Consider the following 16,694-nt stretch of genomic DNA (forward strand, 5'->3'; position numbering starts at 1 on the left):
GGACTTGGTTGGCAGGTTTGCATCCTAGCTAGGTAGTCTTGGGCTACCGAGAATCCTGTTTTCTTCATCGACGGCCTTGAATGTAACCCTTAGATTAATATAATATGCCTTCGATCGTGGGTCTGTTCCCCCAGATCACAGCTCTCCGTCGTCGCTGGCAGTTTCCAAAACTGGACATTGAAAGGAAGGACGGGTTCTAGGTTACAGATAACTTCACTCTCTAGCTTCGAGTTTTACAGCCGTCCTGTAGCAAAAGAAGTAGAATTCGGGATCCTTGTCTAGCATCCTCAAGTACAAGCAAGCTAGGCTTGCTTATAAATTTGGCTAAAGCACCCATTTATTTTCTTTTCCTTTATATAATACTTTTTTGGTCTTGCCGGTTCTACATTCACCTATCTGTTGCTAATTATATCCAAATCTGTAATGAGCCTGGTGAGCCGGTTTCCCGGAAAGACCTGCACGATGCTGTCTTACTTCTTTCCCAAAATTTCCGACCCCCATGTTGAGCGCGTGTGTACTTATTGTGAAGTTCAGATGAAACAATAACCACAACTACCATTAACTGCGTCTCCACTTTCAGCGCGGCCGGACCACAGGTTAGGGACGAGTAAAAACCCAATACTCGAGACCTGCACTCTCTTCTCTTACTCTTTTTTCTTCAGGTTTTCGTGCACATAAGTACACATACCATGCCCCACCCCCCAACGGATCACCCTAGCAGTGAATCACCCTTTTACACCAAAATACTACATCTTTGAACAACAAGAGCTCACTCAATTGTGAAGCTATTTACAAGCCAAACATAGCAAAATGTAGCTAATTGACTGTTTAATTCATATATTGTGCTGACACACAAAGTGCACGGCCAGATTCTGTCAGTCTTGCAGGCGACTCTTCTTCAGCCTCTTCTTCATCATACACCTCTTCAATTCAAGGCTCTGCTTGAGGCTCTGCGGAAACCTCGCCGTCCAGTAGTATAGTCCCTACATCCATGAACCGCTTGTTAGGATTGGGACTTTTCCTTCATTTTTGGGGCCCAATACGCTCCAGTTGAGCCTCCGGGGCTTCAATGCGGTGTTGCTTGAGTACCAATTCAGTCTGAGGCTTCTCAACGGCTGCCGCGGCTTTCTAGAACTTCCATCCAGTCTAGGGACTGCTTTCTTTGCTTTTGCTAAATCCCTAATCTGACGCCCTGTAGTCAGTGTACTAGGGACTCCAGAGAAGAGAGGGGGTTCAGGGGTCTTCGCCCTGTCTTGCTGAATCTCTGGGTGGCTCAGGGCTTTTTGACTATTAACAGGCCAATTTCCGGTCGTCCGGGATGATGATTTGATGGTTCTTCCTATCAATGCTTCCTCCCTGGCTACCTTGTAGCAGCGAATGAAGTTGGTCTTATCAACAGGTGCTGCGTCGGTTAGACTAGCCAACTTGGCTAGCTCACGTCTATAGAGAGCTTTGATAGATTTGAAAGGCCCGTTATCAAGTGGCTGTAAGCCGTGAGAGGTGTGAGCCGGCAGGAAGCAAAGATATATATCATTCAGGCCGCATATCGTCAAGAAGTCGTCCTATATATATTGTGAGATTACTGGATGAAAGCGCGTACGGGACTTATCTCTTACAGTTATGTAGCTACCGTGGCCATCAAGAATAAGCAGCCGAGCCTCATTTTCGTAGTCCAGGAGCCTGTCGGTTTGTGGAATAAAAATATCCTCAAGCCAGCTGATCGCTATTTGGTTGTTAGTCCAGCCCTTTTCTGTTGTAACGAAGCGCCAGTTACAGATTTTCTGCATTTCCTCTTCAAACCACGATGTTTGAAGGCCTTTTCCTTTAAAAATGAGAGCGTAACCAACCCTCCACTGTTAAATCGTCGCCATGCACTGTAAGTACAAAGGCGCCCAAGCGTTACGGCCCACCGCCCAGGAAAATATCACATTTTACAGCCAAAATTACCGCGTTCGCTAGCTGCCCCGCTCCAAGCGCTGGCAATGCAGTTGTACCGCAATTGCACCTCGCCGCCGTCGCCCCCGGCACTAATACATTCGATAATGGTGGACCAGCCTCGACCTTAATCGCTTTTTAGGCAGGCTTTCTTCGTCTCTAATGTCCCTAGGACCAATGAATCAAGCCCTAATAGTATAAGTAATAGATAATATAACTAGGCACTATTTACTTACCAAAGCCCGCCATAATGCCGGCCTTATCGACATTGAAGGTAAGCTCAGGCCTGATCCAGTCGTATTCTTTCTCCCTTATATTGAAGCACCTGTTGACGGCTTTGGGAGTAAACCCGTTAAAACGAGCGGCTTCCATCTCTTGCCTACTTTGGCTCGAATGTCGGGGTTTCTAGCTTTAGAACTAGAAATCCAGTTTTTCCCTACAGGGCCTTTTTGCCCTGCTTCTTTACAGAGTCTTGTAGCAATGCTAGATACTGTTGAGTAGCTCGGAGCAAAGCCGAGTCTTTCCTGCTTGACGATGCACTCAATGAGCCGCTTTTCTTGAGGCTCTGTGAGCCTGCATTGTGTTTGGAGGGCCTCGTCTTTGGGGGGACTCCTTTGAGTCGTCGGTTTAACGTTGTATAAAAAACTCCATGCTTTTGAGCCGATTGACGAATAGACAGCTTATTGTCTGTGACTTCTAGGTACGCATTGACCATATTATCGTCACTTCGTTTAGACATTGTGGTAGTACAAGACGCAATTCACACTCAGAGGTAGGGAGAGAAGAATGTCAGGAAGCTAATTTGGAGTTAATTTGGAGTTATTTTGCGATAATGTAGCGAAAAGAACGTAGGGCTTCTGGGCTGACAAATCCGTACTAAGATTAAACTAAATTCAATTACATAACTAGCTCAACTGTCTACTTGCGAATAGCTTCACAGTTGACTACGTTATTGTTGTTCAAAAAGGGATTGTTTTGGTGTAAAAGGGTGATGCACTGCTAAGGTGATTCGTTGGTGGGTAGGGTATGGTACACACAGCGCGCGCGCGCACAAGCCCACACAAATATACACATCTCTCTCTTTCGGCTAGCTTCCTTTTTTTCCTTTTTCTTCTTGAAAAGAAAAGAATCCTCACCTACGAGTTCTTCCTCAACCCGAGAAGCCCGCCGCCCGTCTCTTGTCCAGCTGTGCCCACCTGGCACCTCTGGCTGCGCTCCCGCCGCCGCCTCATCCTTGGTAAGTTTTACTCCTTTTCCTTTTATTTCTGTCATTTGATTTGGTTCTCGTAGCGTTGCCTGCTGTTCCTCCCACGGCAGTCGCTTTACTCTTTGTTATCCTTCTCTCTCAGCCTTATTCTTTCCTTTTTATTGGTACTTTATAAACCATTATTCGCCCTTACCCTTTCCAAATCACGAAGAAAGTCAGACTAGCGTACGGCATCTGGACATGCAACACCAGAGCATGCCGTGCTAGACCGCCGACGCCTTGCGCTGTAAGTTAGGTGGGGGGGTAAGCGAACACTACTGATTTAGAACATTTTGTATAAGCAGGAGTCCCAACTAACCCTCCAACAAAAGAAAGGGTGATCTTTTTATTTACAAAACTTCAATACAATCTTTGATATCCTCTGAATCATCCGCTTCTTCCGCATCTTCTAAAACCTCTGCTGCACGCCCTACAGCTCTCTGGGCCTCACGAATAGTCTGAATATTCGCAAAGGTGGTATTTGGATCTTCTTCAACCTTCTTCTTCTTTCTGGCTCTTATTGATTCGAGAGTGTGTTCTAGACCTTCAATCTTTCGCTTCCTAATAGCTAGTTCAAAGGCCTGTTCATCCAAAGCCTTACCAATCTTTCTGAGGAAGAGCTTATCCGCTGGCATTGCTTTGATGATGCGTGCGAACTTCTTTGCCTGCTCAACGTAATCACGTGCCTTTCTAGGAGTCCTCCACTGCACCCGATCGTTTCCATAATCCTCCAGGATTGGCATACGGAGTGTGCGAACCTCTGGGGTAACTATAGTAGTTCTTAAGGGGCGTGAAGTATTAGAATTCTTGAGGAGGAGTGGGCTTCTTAGCGGTTTGTTGACATTCAAGGGCCAAAGGCCTGATGCCTTCCATCCTGACTTAGCATTACTCTTAGTAATTGCCTCTGTGCGTGAAATCTGGTAGCATTCCAGAAACGCACGTTTTTCGGCTACAGAAGAGTCGTCAAAGGCGTTAGCAAGAAGGTCCTCAAGCCGTCTGCGATAAAGTCGTTTTAGGGGGCCAAATATGGCCAAATCTAGGGGTTGGAGGACATGGGAAGTATGGGGAGGCAGATAAATAATGTGAATATTGTTTGTGAATACCTCCCACATATAATCGGCAGTTGTGTGGCTGCCATGGCCATCAATAATAAGGAGTCGTTTCTCAGAGGAGTTTGCTGGCTTGGTGAGAGGAATGAACACATTTTTTAACCATTTGAGGCTTGTCTCATCGGTAGTCCATCCTTTCTTAGTTGCTGTAAAGAACCAATCCTGAAATGGCTTCATATCCAAAGGAAACCATTGTTGTTGAACGCTTTTCCCCTTAAAAATGACCAAAGGAGGAAGGCAACGGCCAGCTGCTGAGATGCATTCGACAAAGTGGTCCAAGTGCGGGTTCCAGGCTGTTTTTTTTGAAGCGCCTTAAAGGCACGGCTCCAATGACAAGGCCGTTGGTTCCTCTGCCTTCCATAATACCAGATTCGTCCTTGTTCCAGCGATTCTCTGGCTTAATCGCCTTGATAGCTGGTGTTTGGAAATGGTTGAACCAAGGTCGAATTGTTGACTCTGTAGCGCAGTTGACGCGGACCGAATCGACTCTCTTGGCCCTCTGAGTCTTCAAAATTCGATTGCGGTTAAGAAAGGCACGGCACCACCCCTTTCCAAGTGGTAAGGAGTCCCCCCTTTCAGCTAGAATACGGCGTGCAAGCTCCCTGATCTGTGCATGTGTAGGGGGCAATCCTAAATCTTGTTGAAGAAGAATCCATTCGACTAAACGATCCTCTTGGGTCTGTGTAAGCCTTTGCTCATCTTGATGAGCAACATTTCGAGTTAGGAAGCCATGTAGACGGCCATAAAGGGTGGAGGGTGGAACGTTCCATTTTCGCGCGACTTTGCGTAATCGATGTGTTCTGACGGCTTCCTCGCAAGCCTTGCGGAGGTCTTCTTCTGTATATGAAACCATTGTCAAGAGAAGAATAAAACGAATTGAAGATGAAGAGAATTGGAAAAGAATTGGTTGAGTTATGGGCTTTTTATATAAGAGGGTTGGTTGTGTTCCTCGCTTATCTAGAATGTTCTGGATCAGTGGCGTTCGCTTACTCCCCCACCTAACTTATCTTCGGACAAAGTTTACCAGGCTTCTCTAGTTCAAGTTCGCTCGATCACACGAGCTAGTGGGGTGACGGACTGCGTCGATATATACGCCTCCCTTCAAGTTCGGAGTAGCAGGGACGACTGATGAGCCTGGAGACGAACCGTCTTTCAAGTTCCAGCAGGCACCACCTTGGGCGTGACCCAGAGGCCAAGAATAATCGGCTATGACGAGGACGAGGACGAGGACCACTGGCGACTTCCGCGCCGGCAAAAGAAGCGCGGCTCGATGGGCAAGAAGATGGAACACCGACGATGAAATTTTGCGGCGTACGGTGCCCCCGAGGTAAGAAGGGGCAGGAGGGGGGGAGCCCGCGCCACCATGATACCAGTGAGCTCCAGTTTTCTTTCCTAATCTCTTTTCTTTCCGCATCTCTTTTCTTTCCGCATCTCTTTTTTTTCCGCATCTCTTTTCTTTCCGCATCTCTTTTCTTTCCGCATCTCTTTTCTTTCCCCAGACCAAGTCTTTCTATCAGCCGTGTTTAGAAAATCCGAGCAGCTCACAAGCGTCAACGGATCTAAGCATTGGGACGGCGGGATTACCAAGACTGGTTTAGTTACATCTTTGACAGAAATTGCACATTTCATTCTTCCATATTTGTTTTGTGAGGATTTGTTCTGTGAGGATTTGTTCTGTGAGGATTAGTTGCGTAACAAAATATTTCCAAACGTGTTTTGAAGTGAAGTGACGAAGACTTTGAGGAGAACAACACTGCCTTGTTTACCTCGAGCAAAACTCCAAGCACCAAGCGTCGCCTCATATTCATGCTTAACTAATGCATGGACGAATGTAAGTGACCCGTCTCCTATTACAATGGAGGCAGCGTATAGGTGGAAGTGTATACTCGCGTGCATCATGAGCCGGAAAGGGTTATTTAATTACCGCCTACCTAGACATCTATAGGTCCCGCCCGGAGACCGATTCATATCCTTACCTAGACTAGTTCATATCCACCTAGCTCTAATCTCTACATCGTCAGAAATATCTAAACTCTACAGCTGCTCTAAGCTGCATATCAAGATCAGCTAACCTTTAAGGAAAACCGGGCCTGCACCGAGATACAGTGCTCGGGATCTAAAAGAACCTCCAGATGGAATTGGGGCCCTTGGTCTGTTTGAAAGCGCCGTACCACCGGCAGAGAGGGTACAGCAAGGCGAGCGCCAGCGTCAGGTGCGCCCAGTAGACATACAGGCTGGGGACACCAATGGTAGGTGCGTCGTCGAGGGGGTCCTGGAAGGACGCAGGGCTACCCATGAGAGCCCTGGAGGCAGCGCCGAAGCCGAATATGACGAACAAGTGAACGACATAGAAGAACAGCGCCGAGCTGCCGAAGACGAGCAGGACCTGGAGCGCGCGGGCGGCAGGGCGGGCCGGCAGGGCGGCAAAGACGGCGAGCAGCGCGAAGTTCCCGGCCATGCTGAACGCCCAGTACGAAACATCGGGGGGGTACTTGGCGATGTAGAAGAAGGAATAGGCCGACACCAGGAACTGGTTCGCGTCAGCGGGGGCCGCGTCGTGCTCGGGCATGTGCAGGCAGCCCTCGGTGAGGTTGCCGAAGCGGTACAGGCGCGTGAGCACGAAGGCGACGGCGAAGGCGGCGCCGGCGAGGGCGTTGCCGGCCACGATGGCGCGCGTGCTCCAGGCGCGCGCGAGGATGACGCGGCCGTAGACGAGACCGAGCACGGCGAACGACAGCCACGCCAGCGGCGGCAGCCCGGACAGCACACGCGGCCCCTTGACCTCGTAGAACCAGACGCGCACCCAGCTGCTGGCGGGCAGCAAGGGGCGGGGCTCGGCGCCGCAGTGTCCTCCCGTGGGGCTGAGCCAGATGTTCCACCAGATGGTGGCGACGGCGAGCGCCATTAGCGCGACGTTGTGCAGGTGCCACGAGATGTCGGCGGCGCGCGTGATAGTGCGGTCCGGCGCGACGCGCTCGTCCCCCGAGCCGCGCGCCTGCAGGAGCGGCTCGGCCGCGTCGTCCTTCTCCTGCTTGGGCAACACCTTGAGCAGCGCCCAGGCGAGCGTCTGCTCGGTCCTCGCGACGGCCAGCCATAGTAGGCCGACCAGCAAGTAGTCGACGCCGAGGGCGAAGAGGATGACGTTGAAGAACCACAGCTGCCCAAGGGTCAGGATAAAGCCTATGGCCTCGGTGGTCAGCGTCAGCACGACGCCCCTGACGAGAAAGTGGCGGGCCATCTGCGCGGCGGACCAGCCGAGGCTGGTGCGCGACCGGCCAAAGTAGACGACGCCCATGCCCAGCAGGAAGGTGAAGCCCGGGGCGCACAGGTGGGAGAGGGTGCGGACGACATAGGCTACGGGGCGGTTCCACTCGTGCACCACGGCCGAGTCTATCTCGCCGTCGACGGCAGTGCCGTGCGGCCAGGTGCGGAGGGCCAGCGCGTTGTGGTCCATGGCCATGAGCACGGTCAGGGCGCCGCGCAGCAGGTCGGGGGCCAGCGCGCGCGCCGAGGCTTTGCGGGCCCCCGGCGGAGCCGGCTTTGGAGCTTTGGTGTTTTGCTCGTCGGGGATGGGTCGGTGCTCGAGAACCTCGAGCTCGGGCGCGGCGTCGGCGGCAAAGCTCGTCTCCTGCACGCCGGCTGCCGGCTGGGGCGGCATCACTGCCGGCTTGGCGTGTCGGCGGGGCATCGTGCTTGAGCCAGCAAATTTGGCCAAATTGCCTTCTGGCTTGGCTGGGTCGTGCAATTTCGGTCCCGCTCCGTTCCCAAATTTATTAGCTCGGATTGCGGTCGCGGGATATTGCAGTCTGATGACCTGGGAAAGCCAAAGTCGAAGGGGTGGGGGGAGTTAAGATCTGCGGAAAGACGATTGGGAATTTCACATGGGAGCATTGAGCTAGTGCAGAAACGAAGATAACGCCGACAAGGGCCTCCCTGCACCCGCCAAAAGGGGCAGGCAATGCCAAATATCTGCTGATTCTTGCTTGTCAGCGGTCAGCTAACTGCCAACAGCAAAATCTCCTGTCTGGGGTATCCACAATATTGGATCCTTCGAGTTCCATCACGCCACATGAACCCACGGGCAGAGTCTCTCATAGCCAGCGCACGAGAACATCAGATGTGGCTGAAGCGCATGGAGATCGGTTGCATAATCCGCCTCGGTCTGTCAGCCCTCGGTTCTCCGTAATGCCACCCTTTTCGAGATATGGTCTTCTTGCGGTCCCTCAGCCTTGAATCTTCTTGCGGCCCCTCAGCCTTGAATCTTCTTGCGGCTCCCCAGCCTTGAATCTTCTTGCGGCTCCCCAGCCTTGAATCTTCTTGCGGCCCCTCAGCCTTGAATCCTCTTGCGGCCCCTCAGCCTTGAATCTTCGTGCCGACGACTTCCGCTGACATACAAAGACAAACTCGGCAATGCCGGCGCCGGGAAGGCCCTGCTGGTGCGCGGCTTTGAAACGCGTCACCAAGAGAACCCAGGTCTGACTAAGAGATGGGGGATACATGTCTGAGCCAAAATTGATGGCTTCAATTCTTCAATCTCCCCGCCTAGAACCATTGCGGCATCGGCCTCAATTTTAACTAATTATATAGGGGGTAATCCGGTGTGAGCCGCGTGCGGGAGCCGCCGATATTTCTCGCGGGGGAATGGCAGGTTTTGGGAGACTGCGGGAGATGACGGCGAGAACGGAAGTCGAGGGCCTGGGGACGATGCGAAAGGTGCCTACCTAATTATTCGCCAGGAAAGATGCCTGCCCTGTGGTCAGTGATCGATGGTTAGCCAATTTCTGTTCACTGAAGTCGCCAACGGCGGGAAAACGAAACAGGATAAGAATGAAGGTCCTCAATAGAAGCAAGCCAAAAACGCGTCGCAGGAAGTTGTCTGTGGTGATAAATGTCGGAAACGATAGGAAGAAAGCGAATTTAAAGACGAAACAAAGGATTGGATAGAAATGCACAGAGAGTGGGGAAAGCCTAGGTTTGAGAGCCAACTCAGCACAGAACATGCAGAGAAAACGCCACGTGGGACGTAGTTGCAGTTCATGGAAGCTGCGAAGCGTTACAGGCCCAGAGGGTTTTTCACCACGCCCCCAGCTTAAGATAAGGTTCACAGGGGGGGGGGGGGGTGGCTCAGTCATTCCGGGCATTCTTAGATCTCCTCTATCCCCTCACTTCAGCTACCTAGGCACCTACCTATCCTTGGCTCCCTGGCTCCTTCCTAGCACAAGTCTGTTTCGCTTCGCCCAGCTTTATGACGGCGTCTTGAATCGGCAATTTCCTGTCAAGCTTGACCATGCCAGAAATTCGTGAGTGGAAGCTTGGGGCAGTCCCTACGGTTCTCTGTCGAACCCAGTCCCTTGGTCTCTTGATCACCGCCTCACGCCTTCCCTGCCCCAAGCCCTCCCGCTTTTGCCATCCCGCAGGTGGAAAATGCTACATAAATTGTCACTCTTTTCACCAGTGCAGCAAGTCGAGGCCGAGGAAAGCTGAGTGGCACCTGTCAATTTTCATTTCACATCGCCTATCGGCGTGGATAAGTAGGCTCGCGCCTCTAGCTAACCAGTTGCCGACGGATCGCAGGCCGCCCATCCGAAATGCACCTGCTGCGTCAAGGCAATAGAAGCGTCGTCGCCCGTGAGCGTGCCCGACGCGCTGTCGTTGTTGGAGTTGAGGTTGATGCGCGTGCGGATCAGCAGCGTCGTGTTCTTGCCGTCGCAGGGCCCAACGACTCTTGCCGCGACGGGCACGACGTCGTGCTTGGTATAGACGGCGCCGTCAGCGTAGGCGCCACCACCCGCGATGGTCGTCTGCGTGGCACTGCTCCGGCCGGCGCGGCCGGTCCTGCGGTCGTCGGGGAACGAGTACGACGAGCTGACGCTGCCCACGACGCCGCTGTCGAGCTGCGCGAAGCCGTGGTACGTGGCGTCCAGGACGGCGAACGTGTACCCGCTCGGGTAGTGCAGGTTCAGCCGGATGTCGCAGTTCTTGTCGCGGCTCGTGTTGGAGTTGCCGTAGCGCCGCCCGAAAAACGTCTGGAACTCGTCGAACCCGAGCGTCACGACCGTCCGGTCCTCGCTGATGTCGATGGTCACTGCGCGCCGCGGGCACCCCGATCCAGAGGTGCGGACCGAGTTGATGGTGATCTCGTCTTGGGAGAAGGGCACGATGTCTGCAAACTTGGCGAGGGCCGCACGCAGGGGAGACGCCAGGGCAGCATGAGCCGACGCAAGGCCGTAAACTAAGCTGGTGATCTTCATGTTTTAGACTTGAAGAGAGTCGTTCTTGTCGCTTCAGCAGCGGCGCCCACAGGTCCAGAGACGGCTGCCCTGGTTCATATCGTCTTTGAGAACGAAGGGCGTCGAGCACAGACGATGCACGGTTTGCCATTTTGGGGCTCAGCCGGCCCTCTGGTCCCTTTCCCAGCCGTATGGTAGCAATATAGGAAGCGGACGGGAAGCGGGACGTGGCGTCAATGTGATGCTCCGCGCGAGATTGAGCGAGCGCGGCCAACGGGGTTAGCGCATGACGACGCAGATCCGTGCAGGATTACCAACCCAGATGCAGGCCGGCAACTTATATTTAGCTGTCCGCTGCCGGTAATTGGCCCGGACCCAGATATTTGCGCCGTTATAGGTGAAGCAGGTCCGACCAGACGTCGCCTTGTGACCACCCTGAGGCCCTCTGGGACGAAAACACTTGGCATCGAATGCATCCTGATGTTACCGTGGCAAGGCAGGTAGCATCTCCAGGCCATGGTGATAAATCCTGTCAGCCCCTCCCTGCGCCACAAAATGAAACGCGGGAGCGTCCTTCACAGCGCTGTCTTCACCGAGACCCTTGATCCTTTGTTCGGCAGTTCGCCGACACTCGCCGCCCGTGAGATCCCCAAAAGGGAATGTGAGATTGTAGGTTATGTGCTTCTGCCATTCCTGACACTGCCATGATGCGAACTTGTGTTTGTGTCCACTAGCATATTTGTAACAGTCAGGTACTAGACGGCCCGTCAATCTCAATCCGTCATCGAGTATTTGCTAATTAAATGAGATCCGAGTGAATAAGGGACCTCTTTACGCGCGGCTCCTAATCCCTTACTTCGCCAATTTGTTTCACTTGTGATGGTTTTGATGTGATCCATGATTGTGACCTTACCTCCGGTGAGCGGCATTGGCTTAATCAAGCGGCCTTGGCTTAATCAAGCGGTCCTTTGAGCTTTGTTTATTACTTCGAACTGAATGTACTTTGTTCTCCTAGTGTAGTAGTACGGGTAGAGCACGAATAATTAGGTGATAAGTTTGTGTTTCTAAACGCCGACGTGGTAGCCGAGAATTCTTTTTGCGACCCAAAGATGCATGAGGTGCGTATTTCTTTTCACAGCCTCAGTCTAATGAACGACCTAAGTCTGCATCTATCATCTCATATCATAGCGGCATAAAATAGATACAATGGTGCTTAAGCGTGAAATACACTCTAGGTACCGAGAGTCGGGATGTGTCAGAACGGAGGAAAAGTGTGCCTTTTGAAATGTGATATCGGAATATTGCATATTTTTATAGGTCTGGATCTAGCGATATGTTTAGACACCAACTACAAAGTAGCAACAAAATATACGCAGCTCGGTTGGGGAAGAAAGCACTTTGCCATTGTTGCCCTGGTAAGAGCCGGGCTGTAGATCAAACTCCGGATCAAGGATACAAGCCCGTGAATACCGGAGGTAACTACTATATATACTAGCTTAGCATAGCCAACCTTTTTAATAGAAAGTTCCTCTATGACATGTGGCAGCGAAGTCACTGAAGTCTACACGTGGATGACGGGTGGGTCTTTACCTGCAGGTAAAGGCTGGGGACACACGACCCTATGTCGATCAGAGCCGGTGAAGGGTCCGCGAATAAGACAGTTTTGACGGCAACTGAGTGCCGAGGCGCTGACTCGGTGTTGGTATACGATGGTGCCTATTCTAGCCGCCGAGAATAAGTCGCGGTAGGTGTAACGCGTCTATCGCGGTAAGAAAAAAAACTCAGAGAGTGTGAAAAAGGATGTCAACCCTTTGACAACAGGGAGGACGGCGTTGTTTCCTGCAATATGGTAAAGTGAACCAGAACACAACTAGATTATTCACCCAAGGTCTGTGAGCGTCTTGCAGTATTACGGCTAGTCTGCATCTTGCAGTATCACGGCTAGTCTGCGTCTTGCAGTATTACGGCTAGTCTGCGTCTTGCAGTATTACGGCTAGTCTGCATCTTGCAGTATCACGGCTAGTCTCGTAATTTGACAAAGTGTTGATGCCCAAATGTTAACTCGGGCCCAATACCTACTACCTATTGGATTATTCCAAGACTCTTGTTAAAGTTGAAACCTATGGCACACGGGGCCGAGCTGGCCGTCCCGAAACTCCCATTTCTCTGGAAATGCGCTCCGGCGTTCTCCACCGCTAGACTGACGTTGTCCAGCAGACTCCACGGCGGTCCGAGGATTTGGGGCCTTGGGGAATCAGAAAAGGGGGCGTTGCCAGGTGACACGGTGTAACCCGTAGCGGCAGGTTACCTATGGCAAAAAAATTCAGGCCGATCTACAGTACCCGTTAGGTAGGTACCCTGTCGTTCAAGCGTCCCACCACGGCATTGGCTCGGGGGCGTCGGCCATGAGGTGATCGACACACAGTGCCATCTTGCTGCAGGTTCTTACTGTGGTACGCCGGTCGGCTGTCTGGGGCCGTTTTCGGAATTGCAGACCGTCTCTCGGTCTGATAAGAGAATTGCCCAATGCTTGAGATGTAGTGTGTGGTTTAGAGTTCATTTGTGTTGGAGAATAAGGTAATAGCACTTGCGACTACGCTTAAACTATCTCAGGTTGTGCAGCTAACGTCGGAGTCGAAGGCGAAGCTGGGCATGGCCTCGTCTCTTGGAACAAAGTAAGACGGGCAAGACGGGAAGGAAGATCCGGATTCCGCAGCTTTGTCGCTGACGAAGTTGCCGACATGCTATAATCATGCACAGCGAAGCTCTCGATCACAGCGCAGCGACGACCAAAAACCCCCATATGCCGATCGTGACATAATGACTAACGCTCTGGAGTGCCTTCCACCAATTCCAGCGTCATGGATCCATCGGGGTTGGGATGTGTCAGATCCAACTGCCCACCCAGTGCCGAGATGGGGCTGTGCATGCATACCGCAGTACACTGCACCGCAGGCCACTTGCAGGTACTCGTCCCACGGATAGAATTACTTTATTTACTCACAGCGTCTTTGGCTTGAAGATGAAGGCGGGCAGATAAGCAACTGTTGGTTCCCTAGAACCGAGGCACAGTATGAACCCAGTGTCTCGAAACAGTGCCAACCTGATCGGGGTGGGGGTGGGAAGCGTGGCAGATGGCATGGCCGCTTTCCAAAACTGGGCAGGCAGGGTTGCAGTCATGGTTGTGGCATTCCTTCCTTCCTAGCACCTGCAAACCGACTGACTGTGGTGACTGTGCAATGTGGTACATGGGCAGGCGGGGTCAATGCTGGATGGTAATTACATGGTACAGACTACAGCCCGACTTGCGTGTTTGCCTCGGGGGAAAAGAATCCCATGACGGCAACGTTTCAGTTGCGCGCAATGTCTACGACTACTTGTGTGTTAGGTCTTCGGTATTCCACTGACAGGACTCGGGCTGGACCAAGTACCAACAACACGTGGGGGTCAGGGTGTCTAAGACGCTGCCTGCGGAGAAGCCACAGCTGAGAATTCGGGAAAGAAAATCGCATTATCTTGGGATGGGGCAGAGAATGGGATTTCATGAGACCCCCCCAGGATTGTTTCGTGGTCAGCGAGTAAATGACATTTCATCATTTGGTGACACGAGACTCTGCGTCAACCCTGCCGACCCTTGGCCATACAGCCGGGCTTCCACAAGCCAATCAGTGGGTCCCACTCTGGCGTCATAGGGGCAGATCGACACCAACTACATCCGGACTAACCCTTGAAAAGGGAAAATGGCCCCACCCCACCCCACCCCTGAGGGAGAGGAAGGTTGTGTCTGCCGGAAGGCTGGCCGCCTACTGTGTTTACCCACAGAACTCGTAACCGAGTAGCAGGGTATCGCAAATTTTGCAGTCGCATTATTCGGAGGCTACGATTATTCTATCGCGGCTATTGGCTAGTAACGGATTTAAATGGGGAACTTTTCACTAGTCTCTTATTAATTCTGCGAGTCGCTGCGGTTGATAGGTAGGTACCTATTCCGTCTGTACATACCGGGGCCGCAAGCGCTTGGCACCCAGCGCCCCAGGCTGCGCTGCCTGCTTCCACTGCAGGCCAAAATCCAAGACAAGCACCAAGGGCCACGCGACGGAATGCGCCATCTCAGCCCTCTATAGCCTCTCACATCTCACGAACCTATCTGAGTCTGCGACCGGCACTACGCTGCGTCGCCGTTTTAATTCCATACGACGCCGCCGAAAAAGCCTCGAAATAAGAGCGAGGTGGACGCTAGACCAGCCGGCCGATTGACTTCTTAAGGTTGTCCATACCGTGCGCCTCCCGCTTCTCCTCCCACGATCGACAACCTACCTTCCCAGAGTGTCCTAAAACAGGTCCTGGGCCCTGCATTCCAGTGACCACACACCGACAACGACCCCTCGCCACCACTCAAACGCCAGAGGCAGCAAGGCACAGCTTGCTGATCGCGGCAGGAAAACTGGACACGGAATCACCTCCTGACCAGGTCCCCCGCCTTCGATCCGTGCCTCCTTCCTCCAGCAGGGCACCGCAAAACCCGCAGCGGCTACCACCGCTCCGCAGTAGTCCTCGATTCGCTTGCTGTGCTTGGCCGCCGGCTCTGGCTCTGCCCGCAGCTCTTGATCTCTGGGTAATTGCCTCTCTAATTGTCTTACCCGCCGCTACCTGACCTGTCCGTCCAACTTGTTTCCGACCTCGTCTATCCGCGAAAGCCTCCTCGATCTAGGGCTCACTGCGGCCTAGCCTACACTGCGGCCTAGCCTACACTGCGACATAGCCTACACTGCGACCTAGCCTACACTGCGATCCACAGAGCGCTTGCCAATCTCGAAGACGACTGCCACACCGTCCACCCCTTCGGATTTCCCCTCTTGCGCCACCTTCCGATCCATTCTTCTAATACCCCTTCAAGCCCAACCCTCCTCTTCCAAGATTCACGATCCCGCGGCCCCCAGCCCAGCGGCACGTCCCCAAGACGACGAATGGTTGCGACAGTCGCTGTGCTGAGCTGAAGGAGACGGAGGAGGTGGATTGTCTTTTCTCCGCATCACACGACAGTGTCGCTTCACACTATTGCCAGTGACTATTGCCAGTGCCGCCCTTTCCCGCCGAGTTGCCATTATCTGCGACAACCCGATACATAATAAATAATGGACGAGATACCGCCACCAACATCCACCATGGACTGGTCTGACGCGTCGTCAGGATCGTCAATCGACCAAACCAGCATTGCGCCAACTCCCATCAGACCCCGTCTGCCGAGCCGAAAAAGCAGTGGGACCATGATTGTACCCCGAGATTCCTTAGAGGTAGGGCCAAACGAGATGAAGCTTGGCCCGGACGACGTCAGATCCATGAGCCCGAGGAGAACAACCGAAGACATAGAGGCCCTAGGTAAGGAGGCAAGAGAAGAGCTGCAAAGGTGAGCCAAACCGGTCGGGCCGTGTCACGGCTCCATTCGAGGTCGCTTGGATATCTTAGAGGGTTTCTTCTGCAAGGGTGCCTAGTGCTAACGGCTTCATTAGGCACGCGAAGGCTCTTCAAGACTCCCTCATCACCCTCTTCAACCGGATCGAGGCGGTCAAGGAGGAACACGACAAGCTCGACAACAACAACAGGTTCTTACAAAAGTACATCGGCGACCTGATGACGACCAGCAAAATTACTGCCCCCAGTAGCAGGTCCAAGAAATAAATTCTCTTTGCCTATGGCGTACCAGGGGAGCGTCGAGGAACGAGGGGGCTCGACTTGAGTTATGCTCGGTTGGGTAACCGACATATTCGTCGCAATCTCGAGAAATCCCGACAACTGTCAGCTAGTCATAGCGACAGCGCGGCTGTTCGGCAACCGCTGGACTTTAGTTTTTTATTGTTTGCCACGAAGACGTGTGGGCTGGCTGTCTTGTCCTTGATCACAATATTAGTGTGACGGCCCTCGCTAGGATCCCCACCTGGACGAAGCGCGACAATCAGAGCGGGCCATCATCGTTACAGGACTCGCTGTCGGCTAAGGACAGACAATGGGGCTTTTTGACAGGATGCAACGTCATTGTAAAGGTGTGATTTTTATTGTTTGCCGTTTTGAGCATGGATAATATGCGTTTATACCACTATTGCGCCATGGGGTCACCGGCTTTTAGGGGCAAAACACTACGGAACACAAAAACTCATGGCCAGGGCAACGAACTTT

General features: G+C 52.6%; 4 protein-coding genes across 4 annotated transcripts; 1 reads left to right on the forward strand and 3 right to left on the reverse strand.

Annotated features, from left to right (window-relative positions):
* Positions 1-6,396: 6,396 nt before the first annotated feature.
* B0T26DRAFT_689191 (uncharacterized protein) lies at positions 6,397-8,150 on the reverse strand. The gene has a single exon (XM_060441024.1). The coding sequence runs from the start codon at positions 7,976-7,978 to the stop codon at positions 6,407-6,409; it is 1,572 nt and encodes a 523-aa protein (XP_060303517.1). The 5' UTR covers positions 7,979-8,150; the 3' UTR covers positions 6,397-6,406.
* A 468-nt stretch (positions 8,151-8,618) lies between these two features.
* B0T26DRAFT_689193 (uncharacterized protein) lies at positions 8,619-9,396 on the reverse strand (the record flags this gene model as incomplete). The annotated part of the gene is made up of 1 exon (XM_060441025.1): positions 8,619-9,396. A coding segment is annotated over exon 1 (275 nt), but the record flags the coding sequence as incomplete, so codon positions are not given.
* A 443-nt stretch (positions 9,397-9,839) lies between these two features.
* On the reverse strand, positions 9,840-10,541 carry B0T26DRAFT_632170 (uncharacterized protein; the record flags this gene model as incomplete). Its single annotated transcript, XM_060436423.1, has 1 exon — positions 9,840-10,541. The coding sequence occupies one exon, from the start codon at positions 10,539-10,541 to the stop codon at positions 9,840-9,842; it is 702 nt and encodes a 233-aa protein (XP_060303519.1).
* Positions 10,542-15,468: 4,927 nt separating this feature from the next.
* On the forward strand, positions 15,469-16,395 carry B0T26DRAFT_77784 (uncharacterized protein). Its single transcript, XM_060446641.1, has 2 exons — positions 15,469-15,927; positions 16,031-16,395. The coding sequence occupies exons 1-2, from the start codon at positions 15,656-15,658 to the stop codon at positions 16,197-16,199; spliced, it is 441 nt and encodes a 146-aa protein (XP_060303520.1). The 5' UTR covers positions 15,469-15,655; the 3' UTR covers positions 16,200-16,395.
* Positions 16,396-16,694: the final 299 nt, after the last annotated feature.

The sequence above is a fragment of the Lasiosphaeria miniovina genome (genome assembly GCF_030549165.1).
Source record: "Lasiosphaeria miniovina strain SMH2392-1A chromosome Unknown B0T26scaffold_1, whole genome shotgun sequence".
NCBI classification, from domain to species: Eukaryota; Fungi; Ascomycota; class Sordariomycetes; order Sordariales; family Lasiosphaeriaceae; genus Lasiosphaeria; species Lasiosphaeria miniovina.

What these genes read in the sequence shown, in the direction of transcription:
- B0T26DRAFT_689191 (XM_060441024.1), bottom strand. Translation starts at nt 7,978, where the DNA reads ATGCCCCGCCGACACGCCAAGCCGGCAGTGATGCCGCCCCAGCCGGCA.
- B0T26DRAFT_77784 (XM_060446641.1), top strand. Translation starts at nt 15,656, where the DNA reads ATGGACGAGATACCGCCACCAACATCCACCATGGACTGGTCTGACGCG. An exon ending in GCAAGAGAAGAGCTGCAAAG is followed by an intron (nt 15,928 to 16,030) that starts GTGAGCCAAACC and finishes CGGCTTCATTAG; the next exon opens with GCACGCGAAGGCTCTTCAAG.